The sequence below is a fragment of the Mobula hypostoma genome, chromosome 6, assembly GCF_963921235.1.
Source record: "Mobula hypostoma chromosome 6, sMobHyp1.1, whole genome shotgun sequence".
NCBI lineage: Eukaryota > Metazoa > Chordata > Chondrichthyes > Myliobatiformes > Myliobatidae > Mobula > Mobula hypostoma.
In genome coordinates, this window is record NC_086102.1 from 133565900 (window position 1) to 133590732 (window position 24833).

At 41.8% G+C, this 24833-nt stretch overlaps 1 protein-coding gene across 1 annotated transcript in view; it reads left to right on the top strand.

The window, feature by feature from the left end:
* Positions 1–22802, top strand: part of asb1 (ankyrin repeat and SOCS box containing 1) — a 35758-nt gene extending 12956 nt beyond the window's left edge. The window contains exons 3-4 of the mRNA XM_063051779.1: positions 8137–8522; positions 13913–22802. Of these exons, the coding sequence (XP_062907849.1) occupies positions 8137–8522; positions 13913–14046 (520 nt within the window). The 3' untranslated portion in view covers positions 14047–22802. The remainder of the gene's footprint in view (positions 1–8136; positions 8523–13912) is intronic.
* The last annotated feature ends 2031 nt before the right edge of the window (positions 22803–24833 follow it).

Consider the following 24833-nt stretch of genomic DNA (forward strand, 5'->3'; position numbering starts at 1 on the left):
AAAACAATGTATGGGGACTGGAGCAGGTGCAAGCAAGATTTATTGTGGGGAAACCAGAAATGTGAAGGTCTGTATATCAAAGTGAATTAACTGCCTATATCTATTTTCCATTGAGTAAGGAAAGTTGAAGAATGACCTGATAAAGGTCTTCAAAATTATGAAGGGTTTGAACAGTGAGGATGCAAAGAGAACGTTTCCACTTCTGGTGAAGAGCATAAGTATAGAGGTGATATAAGGTGATCTTTACAAAAAGATTGGTGAGAATGTGGAACTTATTAGCATGGAGAGTGGTTGAAGCAAATATTGCAGATTCATTTTAAGAGGCAGTTGGTGTAAATATGAAGGAAAATAAAGTAGAAGCTTACACCACCGAATTTAGATAAGCAAAGGTTGCAAGAGGCTTGAGTGGACCATAATTGCAGGGTGAATTGTTTGGGCTGAATGACCTGTTTGGACTGTGTATCAAATGTAATCCTGTATGAGTTGGGCACAGCTCCCATTGCTCATCCTGTATTAGCTACATTTTTTTTTGAGTTTGGTAGAAAAAACGTTTCTTTGTATTTTATCCTGTAAACTGTGACTGACATGATGAAAGAATAGATCAACATGTAGCTGACTTGAATTTCAGTTTACAGCATATTCATCCAGCTGTGAATGCTAAGTAATAACGGCTCTCTTGGCTGGAACATAATGTGGAAGTTGTATTCACCTCTGCATGGGTGAATGTCAGTTGTATACAAGATTGGGTTTGGTTAAATGAATTTTTTTTAAAGAAATGCCTGTTTATTTTTATTAATTTTGGGAAAGTGTAGGAACAGGGTGAGGTATCTTAGTTGCTCATATCATTTTTGTCATTGTTAATCTGTGTCTCAGTTCCATTTATTTCTCTTATTCTGAGGCAATGCTCTTGTACAATAATATCTATCCATCTTTAGTAAGGGAAAGTGTCCTTGGTGTTTTTCAAGCATGTCTCATCTTGATTTGGTTTGAGTTTTAGAATTTGCTTATCTCCCTCCACAACCTTCCTAACACTTGCTTTCACATCCCTTCATCTGTACACTGCATTTTGATAGTGTTATAAAATTTAAGGAAGATTAGCTTTATTTGTCTCATATGTATCAAAATATGTGGTGAAATGTGTCATTTGCATCAAATCAATTAGCAAAGAATGTGCTGGAGGAAGCCTGCAAGTGTAACCATGCTTCTGGCACCAACAATGCATGCCCACAACTCACTCATGCTAACTATACATCAGTAATTTGAGAGGAAGCTGAGGCGTCCAGAGGAAACACACATGCAGTCACGGGGAGAATGTACAGCAGCAGAAATCAGACCCTGGCGCTCTAAAGCATTGTGCTAGCTGCTATGCTTAAGTGTATAAAAGAGTTGTACTCTTAGTCATAGAACACTATGGCAGAGAAACAGGCCCTTCAACCCATCTAGACCATGCTAAACTATTAATCTCCCTAGCCCTGTCGAACTGCACCTGGACCATAGAGCTTCCATACCCTTCCAAATTTTGTCTTAAGTGTTGAAATCGAACCTGACTCCACCATTTCTGCACACTCTGGGTGAAGAAATTCCTCCTTATGCTCCCCTTTATCATTTCACCTTTCACCCTTAACCCATGATCTCTAATATTAGTCTCACCCAACCTTAGTGGAAAAAGCCTGCTTGCATTTACCCTATCTATACCTCTCATAATTTTGTATACCTCCATCAAATCTCTCCTTACTCTTCTACACTCCAGGGAATAAAGTCCAAACCTATCCGACTTTTCCCTATAACTCAGGTCCTCAAGTCCTGGCAACATCCTTGTAAATTTTCTCAGCACTCTTTCAATCTTTTTGACCTTTTTCCTCTAGTTAGGTGACCAAAACTGCACATAATACTCCAAAATAGGCCACATCAAAGTCTTGTACAACTTCAACATAACATCCCTACTGCTGTACTCAGTATTTTGACTTATTAAGGCCAATGTGCCAAAAGCTTTCTTTTCAACCCTATCTACCTGTGACACCATTTTCAGGGATCTATGGATCTGTATTCCCAGATCTGTCTGTTCTGTTGCCTTCCTTACTGTTCTACCACTCACTGTGTAAGTTCTACCCTGGTTTATCGTCTCAAAGTGCAACACTTCACACTTGTCTGTATTAAACTCCATATGCCATTGTCCAGCCTATTTTTCCATCTGGTCCAGATCTTGCTGCCAGCTTTGATAGTCTTCCTCACTGTCCACTACACCCTCCAATCTTGGTATCATCAGCGCATTTGCTGATCCAGTGTAACACGTTATCATCCAGATCATTGATTTAGATGACAAACAACAATGAACATAGCACTGTGGCACACCACTAGTCACAGGCCTCCAGTCAGAGAGGTAACCCATCTACTACCACTCTTTGACTTCTCCCAAGAAGCTAGTGTCTAATCCAATTTACTATCTCATTTTAAATGCCAAGTGATTGAACCTCCCATGTGGGAACTTGTCAAAGGCCTTGTTGACTTCCATGTAGTTCCATGTAGACTACACCACTGCCTTGCCTTCATCATCTTTCCTGGTAACTTCCTCAAAAACTCTGATTGGTTAGGAACTACCTACCACGCACAAAGCCATGTTGACTATCACTAATCAGTCCTTGTGTATGCAAATCTTATACAGCTCGTTCCTTGAGATACCTTCCAATAATTTATTTACTACTTATGTGAGGCTCTCATAGCTTATTCTTGGAGCATTTCTTAAACAACAGAACAATGTAAGGTATCTTCCAATTCTCAATCATCTCACCCATTGTTAAGGAAGTTGTGAATATCTCTGCTCGAGCACCTGCAATTTTTGCACTAGCCTCCCGTAGGTAGGTTCTGAGGGAATACCTTGTCAGGTCCTGGGGATTTAACCACCCTAATTTGCCTCAAGACAGCAAACACCTCCTCTGTAATCTGTATGTGGTTTATGACCCCATTGTTGCTTTGCCTCATTTCTATAGACTGTGTCTGTCTCCAAAGTAAACACAGATGCGGAAAAATCCATTTAAGATCACCCCCATCTCTTTCAGCTCCATGCATAAATGACTATTCTGATCTTCTAGAGCAGGGTTCCCCAACCTTTTTTGCACCATGGACCGGTTTAATATTGACAATACTCTTGCAGACTGGCCGACGGGGGGGTGGGGGGGCGCGCACGGTTTCAACTTCAGCAGTGCGTGACGGCATGAGGAAAGGTGCAGCTGACTCATATTGTTTCATATCGCCAAATCATATTGTTTCCTCGCGGCCCGGTGGTTGGGGACCACTGTTCTAGAGCACCAATTTTATCCCTCGTAATCCTTTTGCTCTTAACATAAATGTAGAAGCCCTTGGGATTCTCCTTCACCTTGTTTGCTAGAGCAACCTCATGCCTTCTTTTTGCCCTCCTGATTTTCTTCAGTGTTCTTTTGCATTTCTTATTCTCAAGTATCTCATTTGTTCCTTCCTACTTATACCTGCTATGCACCTCTTCCTTTTTCTTAACCGGGTCCTCAATATCTTTCGAAAACCAAGGTTCCCTAAACCTATTATCCTTGCCTTTTATTCTGACAGGAATATATAAACTCTGTACTCTCAAAATGTCACTTTTCAAAGCCTCCTATTTACCAAGTTGACCTTTGTCAGAAAACAACCTGTCTCAATTCACACTTGCCAGATCCTTTCTGATACCATCAAAATTGGCCTTCCTCTAAGTTAGAATTGCAACCCGAGGACCAGACCTATCCTTCTCCATATTGGTCTTGAAACGGATGACATTGCGATCACTAGATGCAAAGTGTTCCCCTAATCAACTTGTGTCTCCTGCTGTATCTCATTCACCAATAGATCTAGTATTGAGGTTCAACATTCATTTTATTGTCAAAGTGTACGTGTACATGTATAATACAACTGTGATATTTAACACAAAATAATCTGCAGATGCTGGGGTCAAAGCAACACTCACAACGCGCTGGAGGAACTCTGGTCGGGCACCATCCATGGAAAAGATCGGTCGACGTTTCAGGCTGGAACCCTTCGTCAGTCCTGATTAAGGGTTACGGCCCAAAACGTCGCCCGATCTTTTCCACCGATGCTGCCCGACCTGCTGAGTTCCTCCAGCGTGTTGTGAGTGCAGCTCTGATATTTGTCTTCTCCAGATAGCCATAAAATACACATGAAAAAGTAAAAGAAACAAAGCTCAGACCCCAGAATCGTGCCCCCTCTCCGCAGAGGAAAAAAATAGCAACAGTAAAATTCCTCGACCCCCTTACTTGCAGAAAAAAAGATGGCGACAATTGCAACTCACCCCAACCCGTCCCCAGCAGAGAAAAAAATAAGTGACCAACCTCCTCACTTGCAAAAAAGAACAGTGACAGTAGCATCAAAAATCCCCTACCCCCTTCCCCCACCCACCAATTGACCACAAGACAGAAAACACCGGAAAACTGAAAGAGCCAATATAAAGTATAGTACTGCCCAGTCACATAAATCTCAGAACATTGAACAGTTCTTCCATAACTCAGAGCTCAGCCTGGTCCGAGTGGTGGCCTCTGGGGAGCGATCGCTGGCCCTCAGGCCTCCATTGGGAGTGAACACTGACCAGATCTGAATGCCTTAACATCGATGCTTCAGTCTTCCTCGCAGCTTCATGATGGAGTCGTTCATGATCCTGTGTCCCGTCTTGGTTCCCCCCCACCTCCCCCAAGTCAGCTTGTGTTCTCGGCCCTTTTCGGCTTCTCGTCTCTGATTTCCATGAGGCGGTTCTCCTGTCATAGCATAGCGCTGGATCCTTTGATCAAGATCCAAACCGTACATCACAGACATCAACAGTTTCCAGAACAAAACAATGCAAAAAAGAACAAACAGAAGACCTGGAAAAACTGAAATAATTTAATAGATTTGCTATCCGGAAGGTGTCACCCAAGGAATCGTTGCTCGCTGGCACCATCTTGACTGCACGCTCTGTAGTTGGGACCTTAATGTACTGATTAAGGAAACTTTCCTGAACACTTTTGATAAACTCCATCCCATCCAGACCTTTTACAGTGTGGGAGTCCCAAACAATATGGAAGGTTATGGATCTTGTCGTGAGAGGCCCCTTGGGTAAGAGTGACCATAACATGGTGGAATTCTTCATTAAGATGGAGAGTGACATAGTTAATTCAGAAACAAAGGTTCTGAACTTAAAGAGGGGTAACTTTGAAGGTATGAGACATGAATTAGCTAAGATAGACTGGCAAATGACACTTAAAGGATTGACGGTGGATATGCAATGGCAAGCATTTAAAGGTTGCATGGATGAACTACAACAATTGTTCATCCCAGTTTGGCAAAAGAATAAATCAAGGAAGGTAGTGCACCCGTGGCTGACAAGAGAAATTAGGGATAGTATCAATTCCAAAGAAGAAGCATACAAATTAGCCAGAGAAAGTGGCTCACCTGAGGACTGGGAGAAATTCAGAGTTCAGCAGAGGAGGACAAAGGGCTTAATTAGGAAGGGGAAAAAAGATTATGAGAGAAAACTGGCAGGGAACATAAAAACGGACTGTAAAAGCTTTTATAGATATGTAAAAAGGAAAAGACTGGTAAAGACAAATGTAGGTCCCCTACAGATAGAAACAGGTGAATTGATTATGGGGAGCAAGGACATGGCAGACCAATTGAATAATTACTTTGGTTCTGTCTTCACTAAGGAGGACATAAATAATCTTCCAGAAATAGTAAGGGACAGAGGGTCCAGTGAGATGGAGGAACTGAGCGAAATACATGTTAGTAGGGAAGTGGTGTTGGGTAAATTGAAGGGATTAAAGGCAGATAAATCCCCAGGGCCAGATGGTCTGCATCCTGGAATGCTTAAGGAAGTAGCCCAAGAAATAGTGGATGCATTAGTGATAATTTTTCAAAACTCGTTAGATTCTGGACTAGTTCCTGAGGATTGGAGGGTGGCTAATGTAACCCCACTTTTTAAAAAAGGAGGGAGAGAGAAACCGGGGAATTATAGACCGGTTAGCCTAACGTCGGTGGTGGGGAAACTGCTGGAGTCAGTTATCAAGGATGTGATAACAGCACATTTGGAAAGCGGTGAAATGATCGGAGAAAGTCAGCATGGATTTGTGAAAGGAAAATCATGTCTGACGAATCTCATAGAATTTTTTGAGGATGTAACTAGTAGAGTGGATAGGGGAGAACCAGTGGATGTGGTATATTTGGATTTTCGAAAGGCTTTTGACAAGGTCCCACACAGGAGATTAGTGTGCAAACTTAAAGCACACGGTATTGGGGGTAAGGTATTGGTGTGGGTGGAGAATTGGTTAGCAGACAGGAAGCAAAGAGTGGGAATAAACGGGACCTTTTCAGAATGGCAGGCGGTGACTAGTGGGGTACCGCAAGGCTCAGTGCTGGGACCCCAGTTGTTTACAATATATATTAATGACTTGGATGAGGGAATTAAATGCAGCATCTCCAAGTTTGCGGATGACACGAAGCTGGGTGGCAGTGTTAGCAGTGAGGAGGATGCTAAGAGGATGCAGGGTGACTTGGATAGTTTGGGTGAGTGGGCAAATTCATGGCAGATGCAATTTAATGTGGATAAATGTGAAGTTATCCACTTTGGTGGCAAAAATAGGAAAACAGATTATTATCTGAATGGTGGCCGATTAGGAAAAGGGGAGGTGCAACGAGACCTGGGTGTCATTATAGACCAGTCATTGAAAGTGGGCATGCAGGTACAGCAGGCGGTGAAAAAGGCGAATGGTATGCTGGCATTTATAGCGAGAGGATTCGAGTACAGGAGCAGGGAGGTACTACTGCAGTTGTACAAGGCCTTGGTGAGACCACACCTGGAGTATTGTGTGCAGTTTTGGTCCCCTAATCTGAGGAAAGACCTCTTTGCCATAGAGGGAGTACAAAGAAGGTTCACTGGATTGATTCCTGGGATGGCAGGACTTTCATATGAAGAAAGACTGGATGAACTGGGCTTGTACTCGTTGGAATTTAGAAGATTGAGGGGGGATCTGATTGAAACGTATAAGATCCTAAAGGGATTGGACAGGCTAGATGCAGGAAGATTGTTCCCGATGTTGGGGAAGTCCAGAACGAGGGGTCACAGTTTGAGGATAGAGGGGAAGCCTTTTAGGACCGAGGTTAGGAAAAACTTCTTTACACAGAGAGTGGTGAATCTGTGGAATTCTCTGCCACAGGAAACTGTTGAGGCCAGTTCATTGGCTATATTTAAGAGGGAGTTAGATATGGCCCTTGTGGCTATGGGGGTCAGGGGGTATGGAGGGAAGGCTGGGGCGGGGTTCTGAGTTGGATGATCAGCCATGATCATAATAAATGGCGGTGCAGGCTCGAAGGGCTGAATGGCCTACTCCTGCACCTATTTTCTATGTTTCTATGTTTCTATGTTAAAATCGGCTGCTATCACCACCTTATGCTTCTTGCAACTATCTACAATCTCTACAAATTTGCATCTCTAAATCCTGCGGATTATTGGGTGGGTCTATAATGTCGCATTAATGTGGTTATTCCTTCCTTATTCCTCATTTCAATCCATGTAGACAGATGAGCTCTCCAGTCTGTCCTGTATGAGCACTGCCGTGACATTTTCCCCGCTAAGTATTGCAACCCCTCCCCCTTTAATCCCTCCTGCTGTATTACGTCTAAAACAACAAAATAAACATGCTGCCAGTCCTGCCCCCTCCTGCAACCACGTCTCACCAATGCCTACAATGTCATAATTCCAGGTGCTGATCCATGCTCTAAGCTCATCTGCCTTCCCTACAATACTCCTTGCATTGAAATATACACAACTCAGAACATTAGGCTTGCGATGCTCAATCTTTCGATTCCTGACTTTCCCCACAATCACTGCTCCATCTGCTCTGTTGCTGTTTCTATCCCCCCGCTACTCTTGTTTGAATTCTCCCTCTTTCCCCCCTCCCACCATCCAGTGCACTTCTCCTTAACCTTCCATGCTGGAACGAGAACAAGTATTTCAACTATGAATTCAGGTATTTCAGGACACACAGCCATCATGTAGTTGTGGTTTTATGTGAGAAGCAGTGAATGGATTTTTTTTCTATGGAATTCCCTGGCAGTATTATGACCCTGTTTACTCTCTGCTTTCAGATATGGTGCTGATGTTGATGTTGATCACCATTTAGCCAGTCGTATCTCTGCACCTGCTGCTCGGCGATTCACATCACTTGGTGTGTGCCCACTGTACATCAGTTCCGCCTATCATCATCTTCAGTGTTTCAAGTTGTTACTGAAAGCTGGAGCTAACCCTGATTATAATTACTGGGGCCAGGTGGATGTTAAGGCCTTTCCCAGAGGATCTCCAACCTGCATTCTGGATGCTGTCCTACGGCATGGATGTGATGTGGAGTTTGTAAAACTTTTGATTGACTTTGGTGCTAACTTAAATCTGGTTAATTGGGAAGGACTGGACGTGGAAACAATGAGTCGCATGAAGGTGAAGGAGGAAGCGTTGCAGGTCTTCAGAGCAGCAAAAAGTAAGATCATGAATCAAGTCACAGTTGAAATTCCTGAACTGGCAGCATTTCTGAATAATCTAATTTCAGATACAGAATTTGATGTAAATGAAGCCTTATCTAAGGTTTATTCTAAATTTTACTCAGTTAACAGTTCTTCACTGATTCTAATCTCTGGTGTTTGAGAATTGCTTTTTTCCCCCCCCCCCAAGCATTATAGATGTGAGGTATGTTAAGTGATTCCTGTTTGAGGCCTGATTAGGACATGGATTGACGATTCATCGTATGGCCTTTAGATCCTAATCTGGGTTGCTAGTATAGTTCTCAGAGTGCCACACTTGCAGTTGATATCTTCTGAGCCAGGTTTCTGTCTGCTCTCTTGGGATAAATGTAAAATAATACAACATTGTAATCTGAAGAAGAGCACAGTCCTTTCTGATGTGTTGGCAAATATTTATCCTTCAACCAGCAGCTCTGAAGGATTAGATAATCTGGGCATTGATTAAATTGGTGTTACAATAATGAATGTAGTTCTTTGGTTATCAGGTGCTTTGGGATATCGTGCAAAAATGAGCAACTTAAAGTTAGGTTCTGTCTTTCTCAATAGATGTGAACCCAGCTGCTCAGGTGAATTAGTGTCAACACTGGCTAGTTGAATGCAATGCTTGAGCAAAGTGCATTATCTAATATTGTCGCTGTCTTGAAAGCAGATTTTGCAGATATGATTTTTGCATCTTTCAGTTGGAGACAGCCCACTTTGAAGACTACGCATATGCCTCAATTAACTGGCATTGTTGGTCCAGCTTATTAGAGTTGACATTATTCTGTGTCCTGGATCCTAACATGCCAATGGTATGCATTATGGTGGCTCAATGCTGGTTAATGCCATCAGTGAATAATTTAATGTGGTGTTATACTTCACCATCTATATTGATAGTCTCTTTAATATGCAGCACGGAGTTATCACTCCTCACCATATGTGTGGTTCCAGTATGTGGCACAATGGAGGTTGTCTTCCTCTTCGGGTGAGCTGCTTGGATAAGTAGAACCAAGAGGTTTCTGTGGAACAAAATCACCAGCACATCAATTAGACTGATTTAAAGCCAAAGCAGCAGTTAAAGCAGCATTTGTGGACAGAAACATTTAATGTGTCAAGTTAGTAACCTCTCTAGAATGCTGGTCTGTTGTACGTAAGCACAGAACACCGACTTCTTGTCAAATCTCTAACATTAAAAGGAAAATTGCAAATCCAAAATGAGCGGAGAGTGCAAAGAAAGGAAATAAGTGTGGGTTCAAGCCAAAAGTGAGGGAAATTAATTTGTAATGTTAATTGTAACAGGGAAGGTACGTTAATTAAAATACAAGAGGTAGTTTACTTGTGCTTAAAAGAATCATGTTCTTTTCCCATTGGGCCCTCCATTTCTCTTTTGGCAATTCATTGGTAACTTAAGACAGATGAGTGGCAGCCTTGCACATAATAAGGACCAGTGAAAGTTTCCTGCTGCCAACTTAACAGCATACAGATCTCTTTGATGCAAGCTCTAAAACCACATTTCCTCCCATCATTGCCACTGCACTCAGTTCTGTTAACTGGCCTACAGGGACAGAGATGGAGGCCAGCATCATAAGACATCAGTTGTTTTTCTGACAGGTCCTTACTGCGAGGTACGATACACTGTTTAGACAATTTAAATGATAGCCTAGCTCAGAGGCAAGAGCCAATTTTGCTCGCTGTCCATGACCTTCACTCCTCTCTCCAGAGTGCCAGTCTTTCGCTGTTCTGTTGTTTGGTTAATTTAAGTGCTGGCGTAGATTGTCTGAAAAGACAGTGTCGGTTGGGATGAGAGCCGATTTCCTTTGTTCTCCGCAATGGTTATCTCTATGGCACTGAGACTTTGAAGACTGCCCTGGCTGCTGTGCTCCGTGCCCACAAATATGATGAGCTGATAGGTGAGTCTTTGGGCCTACTCTGGGCTGCTCCGGGGTTCAAATCTGAGGATTCAATTTTGGGTTAGAATGCTGTTGTCCACTTCAACTGTTTGTGTGTTTTGTGTTTTTTTTTCTTTCTCTCCCGTATCGGGTGTTGGTCTTTTATTTTTATTCTTTTTTTCTTTAATTGTGTTCTTTTGAGTTTCTTGCTTTGTGGCTACTTGTGAGGAAGCAAATCTCAAGTTTGTATAATTTATACATTTTTTGATGATAAATGTTCTTGAATCTTGAAGTTTCATCATATGTGCATTCTGTAAGTGCACTGCATCAGAGGTAGACCACGGTAGTTTATTTCATATTTATCTCAGTCTTGGCACCATTGATATGTACACACATCTGCACAAAATATATCTTTGTTTGCTTGATGAAGATGTAGAATTTTGTTTTGTGGTGCATTCTGATGCCATGCTTGTTCCCCAGTAGGGTTCTCAGTATCAAAGCCCAAGTTTTATCTGTTCTCGGTGTTGCGATACAGAGTGTGTGCTGATGGCCAATGTTTGATGTTGAATCTATTTTGCCAATTCTCTACATTGTTGCCGGTATGTGTGATCAGCCCAAGCCACCAATTTCTTGGGAATGCCAGTCTGATTCCATCTTTTTGTTGGGGCATGGTCATCATCAGAGCTTGTTCAAGCCTTTTCTTTCTTTTTTTTCCCTCCCCCTCCCCCTCCCCCCCTATTTATATGGATCTTAATCTTCTGAAGCTACCAACAGAACTATTGGCACAAAACATGAGGACATGAAGTTTATTATAGCTTTCTTTGAGTTGCAGCCATTGGATGGTTACTGGGAGAAGTCCCTTTTTCTTCACATAAAACTCTCTTCCATCACATAAAATTTTATGCAGAGATGGCAGGCAAGGCCTCCGTACACTGTTCTTTATTCAAGTGAATGACATCTTCTGTAGAGCTACACTGAAGTGTTGGCCAGGATTATACCCCTATTTCTCTGCTGTGAGAATTGACCCCAGAATTTGCACGTCTAAAGGAGAGAATTCCATAAACAAGAGTCCAAATGACATGCAGGTACAGGGCTGCAGGTCTTGGTATTTTGAGCAGTGTATAAAACTGGAGGGACTCAGTGGATCAGGAAACGTCTATGGAGGAAGTGGACAGTTGATATTTTGGGTTGAGACCCTCTCGATCTTGAACTTTGCTTGTCTATTTCCCTCCATAGGTGCTGCCTGACCCTAACACCATGTGATGGGGAAATGGGGAATTGTCTTAACACTCTCCATGTGTATGTATTATCTCTTTCATAAGATGAGATTTTTATGACAATGTTGCTTTAAATAATTGATCATGTTCTGTTGTCTGTGAGAACTTGACAGACAGAACCACAATTGTGCAACATCTGGATTCCTTTTATGTTAAAATAGTTTATCCTTTTAACGATGAGAAAAATCCCTCCAAATAATTTTGTAAGACAAGTGGAATGATTGCAACGACCCCCCCCCCCAAGTCCTTTATCGCTGAGCTTACAGCTGAAAGATCTCGTCTTTCCTGTAAAAGTATAAAGGTTTTTTTTCCCCCCTCTGACTCAACAACGTGTAATAATTATTGCTTGGGCGTAAACATGTTGATGTTTGTACAGAGGAGATTAACTCTCGAGATACAGTATAATATTTCATGCGATTAATTGATGAAAAGGGGACTACTCCCAGTAACTTTAAAACCTTCCCAGGCTGCTCATCGAAAACCTACAAGTATTGATTGAAATAGTGAGAGATTTGTGCCAGAGTTGTAGTGTAATACAGCACAGAAACAGGCTCTTTAGCTCACTGTTTATCTGGGCCAAATACTTGTCTGTACCAGTCCCATATGAAACACTTGGTCCATACCCTTTTACACCTTGGCAATTCAAGTGCTCATCCATAAACTTGAAAGTTGAGAGAGTACCTGCCTCCACTCCTACCTTAGGCATTGCATTCCAGATTGTGGCCACCTGCCAGGTAGGGGGAAAAAATACTTCCTCCATTCCTTCCAAACTTACACATCACCTTTAAATCTACGATCTCTAGTCACAGACACCCTTACCGTGGGGAAAATTATTCTTAAATTTTGCCATATTTATTGCTATTCTAATTTTATACATCTCCATCAGGTCTGCCCTCAGCCTCTTCTGCGCCAAGGAAAATAAACCTAGTGTGTCGTCTCTTTTTGTTACTGAAATATTCTAATTCAGACAACAACTTGGTGAATCCCTTCTGCACTCTGTTCATTGCAGTAATTTCTTTTGTAGATTCAAACTTCTATAAAACAAACATTTATAGATGCATAGTGGAGAGTATCCTAACCATTTGCATCACCGCCTGGTATGGAAATGCCAACGCTCTGGAATGGAAAAAGCTATGAATGAAGCTAGGAAAGTAGTGAATGAAAGCCCTTCTCATAATTGAGTACATTTACGTGGAGTACTGCCTCAACATCATCAAAGACCCTCCTCCCCACCTCCACCTCCACCCCCCCCGCCCCCCCCGGCCTCTAGGTTGTGCCCTCTTGCTACTACCATCCTGCAGCAGGAGCTACAGAAGCCTTAGGACCACACCACCAGGTTCAGGAACAGTTATTATTCTATAACCGTCAGGCTCCTGAACCAGCGTGAATAACTTCAATTGCCACTACTCTGATCTGATTCTACGCCTTACAGACTCACTTTCACGGACTCTTTGCACCTCGTGTTCTCAGTATTTTTTATTTGCACAGTTTATCTTTTGCACATTGATTGTCATTCTTTGTCTGTTTAAGTATGTTTTTTGTAAAATTCTATTGTATTGTTTTTACCTGTATGTGCCTGCAAGAAAATTAATCTCATGGTAATATATGGTAACATATACATACTCTGATAATACATTTACTTTGAACTTGTTTCCTATATTATAGTGACCATAATTGCACATATTAATCAAGCTGTTGTTCTAACCAATATTTCATTAAGTTTTACCTAGAAATCCCTGCTCTTACTCTAATGACGGCAAGCTCCATGTGCCTTCTTTGCCATCTAATCTAGATGTGCTAGATTACTTTTGGGGAACTTTAGGCTTGACAACTAAGGTCCCTTTTAGAACATATGACATATGTCCTACCCTCACTTGACCCTTCAAAAAGAAAATCTCCCCGAAACAATCAACAAAAGCAAAATCTAATACTTGTGTGGGTCTGGTATGCTGAGTCTTGGCAACTTTTGTGCTCTAGAATCCATAATGCAGCAGAGTATCAAACATGAAGGAGCATTTCCTACCTCAATATGTTCCCTGTCTTCTAGTCTAGAATGTTCAGACTTGTACATGTTGCTGTTACATTGTTTACTGGTGTTGGTAATGGAGAGGAGTTTGATTTATTGTGTTCTCTAAAAGCCAGTGGTTTAACATTTATTAGGCATTGCAGAGAATGCTCATTAAAAGAATGTTTCTTTCTGAACAGGTACTCCCAGGGCGTTGACATCTTCCTGTCGCATTGTCATTAGGAGAGCACTGGGGAAGTTTCGTCTTAATCTGATCCAAACACTGCCTATACCAGACACAGTCAAAATCTTCCTGTTACATGAAGATACCTGAAGGAAGATCACATTTTACTACCCTGCATGATTTCTGTTGGACTGAAGCTTCACTCTGCTTATCTGGGGCTGGACTATCATTGGAAATTCAGGTTTCTGCCTCACTAGACTGATGTAATGTATCTTGGAGAGTGAGTTGTTGATTTCCTATTCTTCATTAGCCAGGACAAAAGATTTATCCTATTAAGGTTCTTGGAGTGCAATATCACTGGCATTTGTAAAAAGAACAGAAACCAATCTCAAAGAAATGATTATGTCCTAAATCAATGACAGTGTTTACCAATTATAGATAACACAATATCCAGTACCTCTTAGTGAATTTAAGGTATCAATAAACCTTTGTAAAAGTGTGTAGGTTAATCAAACTCTCTAATGCTGTAAGTGACATCAACTAAACACTCCAGTGGATTCCTATTTTTCATTGACAATATTCTGTCTCTCCAGAAATTTTCAGTAGGTAATACCTGACAGAACAGGCAGAATAGTTTTGTTTGACAGGAGCAGATGTATTAACTGTAATATTAGCCGTCTTTCAGCTATTGTACATTTAGATTAATCTCAATTCATTTTACAAGAAGGTCTTGGAGATACAAAATGGTATAGATATAATCAATTATGAAATTGATGGTACCTTGTTTGGCATCCTCTTGAAATATTTTACAAATTCACTATTCGAAATTGGTCAACACACTGCTTACTCCCTGAGGGCTTTGGTTTGAAACAAGATGCAAGGGATGGGATAAACAGGTCTAACAGGTTTAATGCAGTAAGTTTCATCTCTCTTTATATTAAGTACTTACAGGATGTAGCTGAATTGGCAAGGCCAGCATTTATCTGCTTGCATGGTTTAGGTCCTAGTTTGATTTTTGAGGGAAATTGCTGTTTGTGCTGAATTTTTAGAATTTTTTTATTTTAGCATGTCGACTGCCTTGGTCAAACTTGCTGGACAGGGTCCATTAATGAGTGCCTCTTCTAAATAATTGCATTGCTTGTCCAGAGTTAGTTACCATTTGCATAACAGGGACCGGGGAGAGCAGTGTGTACTTTTGTCAGGTGCACACATCGCAACTAGATGCCCTAGGTGTTGGATGGACCAACAGTGGACTTGTGCACTAGATGTTCCATGGATACAAGGTTGCATGGCCTATAGTATTCTGAAAACACTGAACATGGCCCCCTACTAAACTGCGTTATTGTCAAACATTAGTTCCTTTCCAAGTTAATCTGTAATTGCATCTCTTAATGTGCTCTGGTTTATTCTTTACTGCAGTATTTCCTTGATTTACAAAGAGATATTGGAAAAAGATCCAGCAAATTAACATAAAAGCCTTTTTCCAAATTTTGTTTGAAGATGAAAATATGAGTAGCACCAGAAAACTCAAGAAATTTTGGTCAAAACAATCTAAGCTCATAAAATATACATTAATGAATTATTGGAAATAAATTATTTAATTAAGTTAAAATGTAAGATAATGAAACAAGTGTACTTTTATAGGCTCTGCACCAAGTAGTAGTAGTAATGATGTTGGCTTTGAATGTTGAGTAGGTGGACTCAGAGATGAGAGGCAGAGCTGTTACTGGACTTCATACAATGGTAGTGGTGAATCTGAGCTCAATGGACTTTGTGGCATTGATGGCAAGGCTTTTTTGAGTGATTTTTTTTTTCCTGAGTAGTTGAAGATAAAAACTTAAGTAAGGTTTCAATAGAAATCTGGATAGCTTTCCTTTTTCTCCAGATATCCTTCCTTACATCTATCATGCAGCCACACTTGTTAGCATTATCCTCTTTGAGGGTGGTTATTGTGTGCTTCTTGTGGAAGAATGTCTCTGAAGTCCTTTTCATGGAGAGCTGTATTAGTGGTGTTTTTGTGTTGTTGGCTTTCTATTCCCCAAGCTGCAATAGATCCTTTTTTTTTAAAAAAAAAAGTTCTTCAACATGAAATTCCATTGTTTGCCATGTCACATTGATCTGCTTTAAACTCAGCATTATTTGCAGTCTTGACAGGATCTTCTCAGATTTTTCAGGTTCATAAATCCACACTGACCATAATATCGTCCATATATTGCAATGTTATTGAAGCTCACTATGGGCTACATTTAATTAGTCTTGAAGGTAGTGGTAGCAGCCTCGTGTTGTAGGGAATTGGGTTCGTGGATGCATAGATTTTTAACTATTTATCAACAAAATAAAGACAGACACTAAAACATTCTAGTTACACAGATACTGGGAGGTTAGTGTGACAGGTGTCAAAGTTTGGAGTTCAGACCCCCCCTCTCCTAGTTCAGACCCCCCTCTCCTCTCTCCCCCCCCCCCCCCCCCGGGTATAGTAGCTATGGAACTCACTTTCCTAATCTTATTCACTAGCTGTTAGGTGTGGTCAGCCAGGTGAGTAATATTCCCTGACTCTTCTGGAATGTAGTTGCAACACTCTCAGCCAATAACAGCACAGGTGTCGTCCTTTTCTGCAAGCAAATAAACTAAGGCCATTTGATTCAGCAACACAACCATCCATATAGCCACCGTTTTGGCTGATACTTGGGTTAGCACATTCTTTGCCTGCTGGAACACGAGTCTCCATGGAAGAGGTCATGACTATCTTTTCCCGGGACAACCTGGCCATTACCAGGGGGAAAAGCTATCGTCCAGCCCCTTTTTGTTTCTGAAATGCCTTTTACTATGCCGACCATCATAGGCAGGATGCACGTCCAGGCCATTAAGATAACGTATGTACAGTACAACATACCCTGGATAGCAACAGCCATACCACCCAGTGGGGAGCCGTGAGCAGGCCGGGGAGCTGCAATTGCGATAAGTATTATTCAGTGTCCAGGGAGTGCCCACCTTCACAGCACCATTTGGTGTAGATACAGTTGTCCCAGGATACTGTTCCTGCACACACTTGCTATATCCCACTGACTGATTGAAGCTGTGCTCATAAGATCGCCTACACCAACATTCCTTTCCCTTCCTTGTTGGCTGAGTTGGGACCTTTCAATTAGATGGATCATAAGCAGGTAAATACCAGTCCTTAAACACCTGCCCCGCTGGGGTTACCATAAGGTGAGATTGGTTAGAATGGACTTCCCCAAAACAGAATGCCAGAGAAGGTAGACAAGTTCCTCCAGCAGTCCTTTTCCTTTTCATCAAAGAGATTAGTATAGGTGGTACCCCTTCTGCAGTGTGAGTTGGAGTGTTGATGCATATCCAGTAATCCAAAATGTTAGTGTAGTTTGCATATTTGTACGCCACCCATGTGTTATAGAGGTCTCACACAGCAGGTCATTGCCATCACTACTGTCGTCAGTGTCTGCCACTCTGCCATTCTGCAATGTAGAGAGATGCACATTCACTCCCTCCTGATTGGTTGTAGGATATTTAAACATAAAGCAGTCTTGTGAGGAAAATGAACAACTTTTAGGATTTTCGCCAAATAAGTCAATCTTCTAAAACATTAATTCCAAATTCCCAATTTAATTGTCCACCAATGAGCAATTTCCCCAAATGTCCATTTTTGTCTGAAATGTGGACATCTCTTATCTGGAATAGAGACGTACAGATTTCCAACCCCTTAACCCAGCTTGCACATGGCTAGTGTGGGATCTGGGTTTCTCTCTAAAATCAAATCCATAGAAAGAAACAAACTAAAAACACAGACAAGACAGAACAACATCTACGCTTGTACTTTTCTTCCTTCAGAACCTTCCCAAGTAACTGCGACAGTGAAAAACTTAACACATTTTTCAAATAACAAATGGAAAGAAAAGATGACTGGGTGAGGACCGCTGACAAATTAACACATTCACACAACCTCTTAAGATTAGATTATGACGACATGCAGTCCTCTTTTATTGTCATTTAGTAATGCATGCATTAAGAAATGATACAATATTCCTCCGGTGTGATATCACAGAAACACAGGACAGACCAAGACTGAAAAACTAACAAAAACCGCATAATTATAACACATAGTTACAACAGTGCAACAATACCATAACTTGATGAAGAACTGTCCATGGCACAGTAAAAAAAGTTCAAAAGTCTCTCAAAAGTCCCACATCTCACGCAGACGGGAGAAGGAAGAAAACTCTCCCTGCCATGGCCAACCACAGTCCGACTCTGAGTTGTCCAAAAACTTCGAGCTCTGATCAGCCCTCTGACACCGAGTACTGAGCACCATCCCTATCCGAATGCTTCGACCTCAGCCTTGGTCACCAGTAGCAGGCAAAGCCGGGGATTTTGGGGCCTTCCCTCCGGAGATTCTCGATCGCACAGTAACAATGGCAGCGGAACAAGGCATGTCAGAAATTTCTCCAAATGTTCCTCTGCTTCTCACGTCTGTCTTCATCAAATCAGAATTGTCCACGGCCCCTATTTAACAGATACGATATCATTTCACCGGACAGCTGCGTCGCGCTGCCATCTTCTCCTCCCATCATAAGAAAAACGAGCTCCTGTAAATTCACTTCAGAATAGTGAAATATTTCAATATGTCACCTTTTCTGCTGAAGCATAGGATTAATTCAAACTTCTAATATCGATTTGAGCAAACACATGACAACCTATTCATTCGCACTTGCTCTCAAGTGATATCACGTGTGCCACACCTCATGTAACAATTAAAACATACAAACCATTCACACTAAACCATTTCAGAAAATGACTCGCTCTTAAGGTTTAAGCCATTACCAAAATCTTCGCCACCTATGCTGTTTTAATGAAGCACCCCACCATGGTTGTGGCAAGTCCATGATCCTCTGGCCAGTCACCACCACCATCCTATACACTGACCAAAGTCCACTGGCAAATGGCCTTAGTCCCTTCCTCTACTGGGCTTCAATCCTTCCAGGACTTCAAATCCCATTCAAGAAAGGAGAGGTACCTAACCTTAATAGCAGCTGTCACTTGATCCTGTAGAGATTTGTCATCCCCTTAGGAAGCAGGTGGCATCCTCAGTGGGTTATTTATTGTGTCTTGGATTGACAGCCCCTCCCGCCCCCAGGTGACCATCTCTCTATTAGATAAAGTCACTCTACCACCCTCTGTATCCCATATCCTCAATAGCCATATGGCCAGAGGCTTATGTCTATCTACAAGCCGACAGGCTATCTTGGTGCCCTTGCCTCCAGTTCTTTAGCCAAGGTCTGTGCTGACCGATGGCAGTACAGCGCTGATTCAAAGCTTCCACTTTGGTTTTAAGACTTCCTGTTTCCTGCTTGTTCTATGAAATTGTCTCACTCTGTTCCTTTACGATGGCTGCCAGCAGCTAAAAAGCTGGCTCCTCTTCCTAATTGGGAACTCTACTTCAGGGGTTCCCAACCTTTTGCGCACCGCGGACCGGTTTAATATCGACAATATTCTTGTGGACCTCACGTGCTTTCAAGTTCAACGGTGGGCGTGACAGGGAATGAGGAAAGGTGCAGCTGACTTGTATCGGTTCATATCGCCAAATCATATTGTTTCCTCGTGGCCCAGTAGCACATGCTGGCAGCCCGGTACTGGTCCGCGGCCCGGTGGTTGGAGACCACTGCTCTACTTCATTCAGCACAGGGACCATGTGGTGTCCCGTTTTCACACCTCAGGTGTTCGACTTCTCTGACAAGTCCACCAACGTGCTGTGGTCCGTCAGTGTGTTGGCAAGACTTCCGAATCCTGCACAGTTATCATCCACCCCGGGATTTGGCGTTCCTCACACGGGGTGGGGGAAAGGATGGTTTTCTCACTTTCACTTTTAAACATTTTAATCATTTTAATCTTCTGCTTCATTACTGAATCCTTGCCAACTATGCCAATTGTTGTGAGGGCTTGTGTTTGCAGATTTGATAAAGGGAATGAAAGACAACAACTACGGGTAAGTTTTTAATTATTTATCAACAAAACAAAGACAAATATCAAAATATTCAGGTTACACAGATCAACCCACAAAATGCTGGAGGAACTCAGTAGTTAGGCAGCATCTATGGAAATGAATAAACACTTAAAGTTTTGGACTGACAGTTTTTCAGGACTTTGCTCAGATCCTCTTCCTGCAGCATAGTTCATGTGATCCACATTTCATCGGAGATCCAGAGAGCAAGGGCTCCCCACATGCAACATTTATATGCCAGTGATACTTTACTGAAAGCCGGTACTGTGGTGCCAGAAGAGCCAATAGAAGGGCTGCAGTGTTCTTTAAATGTTAACTAACGTGACGGCAGTGGCTTTTGATCAGTAGATAGGATAGTGTTATGTTAACCCTTCACACTACACCTGGTCCATGGAGTGGAATGAAGGAGAGGTATTAGGTACAAAAGCTAATGTAGATGTTGTCAACCATATTCTGCTTATTCTGGACCTTGTTCACAATTTTGACAGATCATTCCTTGTATATTATTATTCAAGGGGGGGAGAGAGAGAAAATGATCTAAACATGGAAGGGAAGTGCTTTTATCTTTGAATTGCATATTTGATGTTAAACGTCTCTTTTCAAGCCTGCATATTTTCTGAGTGATAGACCAAGAGACGCTAAAGCCTGCAGTCCCTCCAATGTATCATTCTCTTCAAGGTGATCTTTGTCATGCAGTCTGGAGCAATTTTTTTATGGCTTGAATGAACATATGTGAGCGCATTCTTTTCTAAAAGAACCCATTTTTGTTGACAAAGTTGTTTAGGAGAGTGACCAACATCCTCATCAAGTACAATTAAACTTCCATCCCGGGCGTCTTTTCTAAGATTGTAAGGAATTGGTAAGACTGTCGTCTAGTAGTCAGAGAAGTCTTAGGATGGTCAGCATCAGCTCTGTTGTAAATCTGCAGGTGTGGTTTGTGAAGACTGATGTCTGTCCAGTTTCACAAATCAAACTTTCTCCTGCTCCTTTTTTTTAAAATAAAAGCCAAAGTTTTGGGCATAGAAACTTTTATTTGTCCATGATTTCAAGTGTTCTCATATTATCAACTCAAGCACTTGATGTCCTGGTAATGCAAAGTGCAGAACAACCACTTGTGCTTTTGTCTGTTTTCAGTGTGTCATCAGATATCCCTAATTTGGCTCAGAGAGTGGAGACCTTCCGTATTAGAATCCCTTTTTAAGCACTCCATAAGTTTGATTCTGAGCATCTTCTTAATAGGAGTTGAGATCTGGTTGCTCAGTTAGTTTCTCCTGTGTGTTTTGAGAATGTTGGACCAGATGTAACTTGTACTTCGGGAACAGTCTGTTGAACTCTGTAGTTCTGATGCTTGAATCCCATATTTGAGAATCCCTCATTACTTGAATTGCCATTGTCTCTTAAAAATATTTACAGGTTTTGGTATTTCTCTCTGAAGTGTCACCTTGATTGTTTGATATTTCTTCAGATAGGAGTATTTGACTCTGCTGATTGTTCCTATCTATGTTGCAGTCAGGATTAGCTTATTAGAATCTTTGAATTTTTCATGGGACTTCTGAGTTTTTCTATTTTTTAAAATTCTCTGTACTTTTACTTCAACCACAAAATGGAAAGGATGCCTCAGTAGTGGCAGAGTGGGAATTTTGCAGACTTTTGAGTTTGCAGTGGGATTTGAATCTCAAATTTTGGTAAGTTTTCCTATACAGTTTATTTGTACACAAATTTATCTGTGGGGAAAAGTGCAACATTTTGCTGTTTTCCTTGACCTCCTGTGAAGGTATTTGGTGATGTTTCTCTCAACATTGGATAGTAATGAGTCATTCTCATTATCTCGATCTTATGAATATTTTTTGGCTTTGCATAGCACAAACTTGTTGATTTTTTTTTTCCCCTCTAGCCCACTTTGTAACTCCAGCCCCTATCCAGGAACTGCATTGATGAATAGGCTTCTTTCTGTTTACAGTTTAGTTCTCTTCGGCAGTCAGAAGCCTGGTTAATGCAATTGTGTGGAAACCAACATTTGTTCAAGATTTTCATTCTACTTTTTAAGAAACTGACGACAATGACATCAATCAAATCAAATTGTGATTCATTAGCAAAGGCAAATGAAAATAAGGCAGAGTGAAGCAGAGTGGCCATTGTGTGAGCGGACCTGTGTTGGAGTGCAGAGCCTTGGACTCATCAGGCTTGGGCGAGGTAAGTTTCTTCTTCATTCTTCCTCTCTTAGTACATAGTTAGGTCAGCCAGGATGGCTCCAGGGGCTGTGTTGTGTTCTTTGTGTGAGATGTGGGAATTCTGGGGGACCTCCAGACTCCCAGAGAGCCACATCTGCACCGGGGCACCGAGCTGCAGCTCCTCAGAGAACGTGTTAAGAAACTGGAACTGCAGCTCAATGACTTTCGGGAAACTGAGGAGGTGATAGATAAGAGCTTACAGGAAGGTGGTTACGTCTTAGTTGCAGGAGGCAGGTACATGGGTGACTGTCAGGAGAGGGAAAGGAAATGGTCTGTCAGTGTAGAGAATCCCTGCGGCCATTCCCTTCAATATAAATTACTTTGGATACTGTTGTGGGGATGATTTAACGGGAGAAGCCACAGTGATTGGGTCTGTGGCATTACGTCTGGCGCTGTGGTTCAGAAGGAAAGTGGGGAGAAGAGGACTGCTGGAGTAAGTGAATTTTGGGAGCTAGGTAAAAAGCTGAAAAGCAGCTTTTCCAGGATAGTAATCTCTGGATTAATGCCTGTGCCACACGCAGTCAGTAAAAATAGTTTGATTTAGCAGACGAATATGTGGCTAAGGAACTGGTCCAAGGGGCAGGGTTTCAGATTTCTGATCATTGGGATCTCTTCTGGAGAAGGTATGACCTGTACAAAAGGATCGGTTACACCTGAACCCGGGGGGCGAGGGGGGGGGGTGATCAATGTCTATGCCGGAACTGTTGGGGAGGGTTCAAACTGATTTAGCAGGGGGATGGAAAGCTGAGTGATGGGGTAGTTGATATACAGGTTTCCCCCACTATCCGAAAGTAGAGTGTTCCTATGTAAGCCGAAATGGCGTAGAGCGAAGAAGCAATTACCATTAATTTATATGGGAAAAATTTTTGAGCATTCCCAGACCCAAAAAATAACCTACCAAATCATACCAAATAACACATAAAACCTAAAATAACACTAACATATAGTAAAAGCAGGAATGATATGATAAATACACGGCCTATATAAAGTAGAAATAATGTATGTACAGTGTAGTTTCACTTAATAGAATCGGGAAGACAGCGAGCACACTGGAAGGTTGAGAACCTGCCCTAAACCTACCTGCCCTTTCAAAATTAAAGTTATACTTTTCTGTAATCATTGCTGCACTGTCAATCGTAGCGAAAATCTCACGCAAGTGCTTCATGTTCCGTTTCTGGCCGTTCGGTTTCGATTTGTATCCTTTCCTCTTGCAATTGTATCAGTATTGATGAAATTGATGCAGTCAGTAATTGCATCAATTTCAACAAAAGGACTAACATATCCACTCATGTACTCAGGAAAAAATCACTTGGGTGTTCCAACCGCTTGGATGTGAACGAAACACAACAGGAAGTGTTCACCACGATCGAAGCGCTTAATTACGTTCAGTTTTACACTAAGCATAACACCCTTACGAGCTCTCTTAGGCTTCTCTGATACCTTAGGACACATCTTGCTAACGGATGCACAAAATAAATCAAGATAAAGCACAGATGCTCACAGACACAGTTCAAAGCTATGGCGGCTTGATGCTGAGATGCTGAGTGTAGTTCCCAGGGAAGGCGCTTGGTGGCGCCACTCTCGCTGCTGGGGGTGCGCGCTGCCTCCATAACGGCTCGCTGCAAAACAAACGCTGAATGCTATTTTTGCTTTTCGCCTTTTTTCGTAAAAGCGAAAATCCTCTGGATTTCTTTCGGTTAGCGAAAACAGGTATGTAGGTCTTTTGTAAAAATGAAGTGCCATGAAGCAAACTTTCGAATACCTGTACAAGCAGATGCAGGGTGTAGTGAGACTGTCAGGAAGGACAGGCAGATGATAAGGCCAAATTGCAGTCAGTAGAATAAGTTGCAGTATAACGGGGACAAATTGAAAATGGTAATGAATACTCTTCTGAAGGTGTTATTTGAATCCACATAGAATACAAAATAAGGTAAATGATCTTATGGAGCAGTTAGAAATTGGCAGATGTGATGTGGGAATCACTGAGTCTTGGCTGAATGAAGATTATAGTTGGAAGCCTAACATCAAAGGATACACATTGTATTGAAAGGACAGGCAGGTAGGCGGTGGCGGTGGTGTGGCTCTTTTGGTTAAAAAGAACGAAATCAAATCCTTAGAAGGAGGTGACATAGGATTGGAAGATGTAGAATCATTGAGAGTAGAATTAAGGAACTGCAAGGGTAAAAAGACCCAGATGGGATTTATATACAGGCTTCCAAACAGTAGCCAGGAAGTGAACTACAAATTATAATGTGATAGAAAATGCATGTCAAATGGACAATGTTACGATAGTCATGGGGAATTTCAATATGAAGCTAGATTGGGAAAATCAGGTTGGTACTGGTTCCCAAGGGAGCAATTTATAGAATGTCTATGAGATGGCTTTTTCGAGCAGCTTGTGATTGAGCCCTCCAGAGGATCAGCTATTCTGGATTGGGTGTTATGTAATGGATTGAATTTGATTAGGGAGCTTAAGGTAAAGGACCCCTTAGGAGACAGTGATTGTAATATGATAGAATTCACCCTGCAATCTGAGAAGGAGAAGCTAAAGTCAGATGCATCAGTATTACAGTGGAGTGAAGTGACTGCAGGTGACTAGTGGTGTTCCACAAGGGTTGGTATTGGGACCGCTTCTTTTCACGTTGTATGTCAATGATTTGGATAACAAAATTGATGGCTTTGTGTCCAAGTTT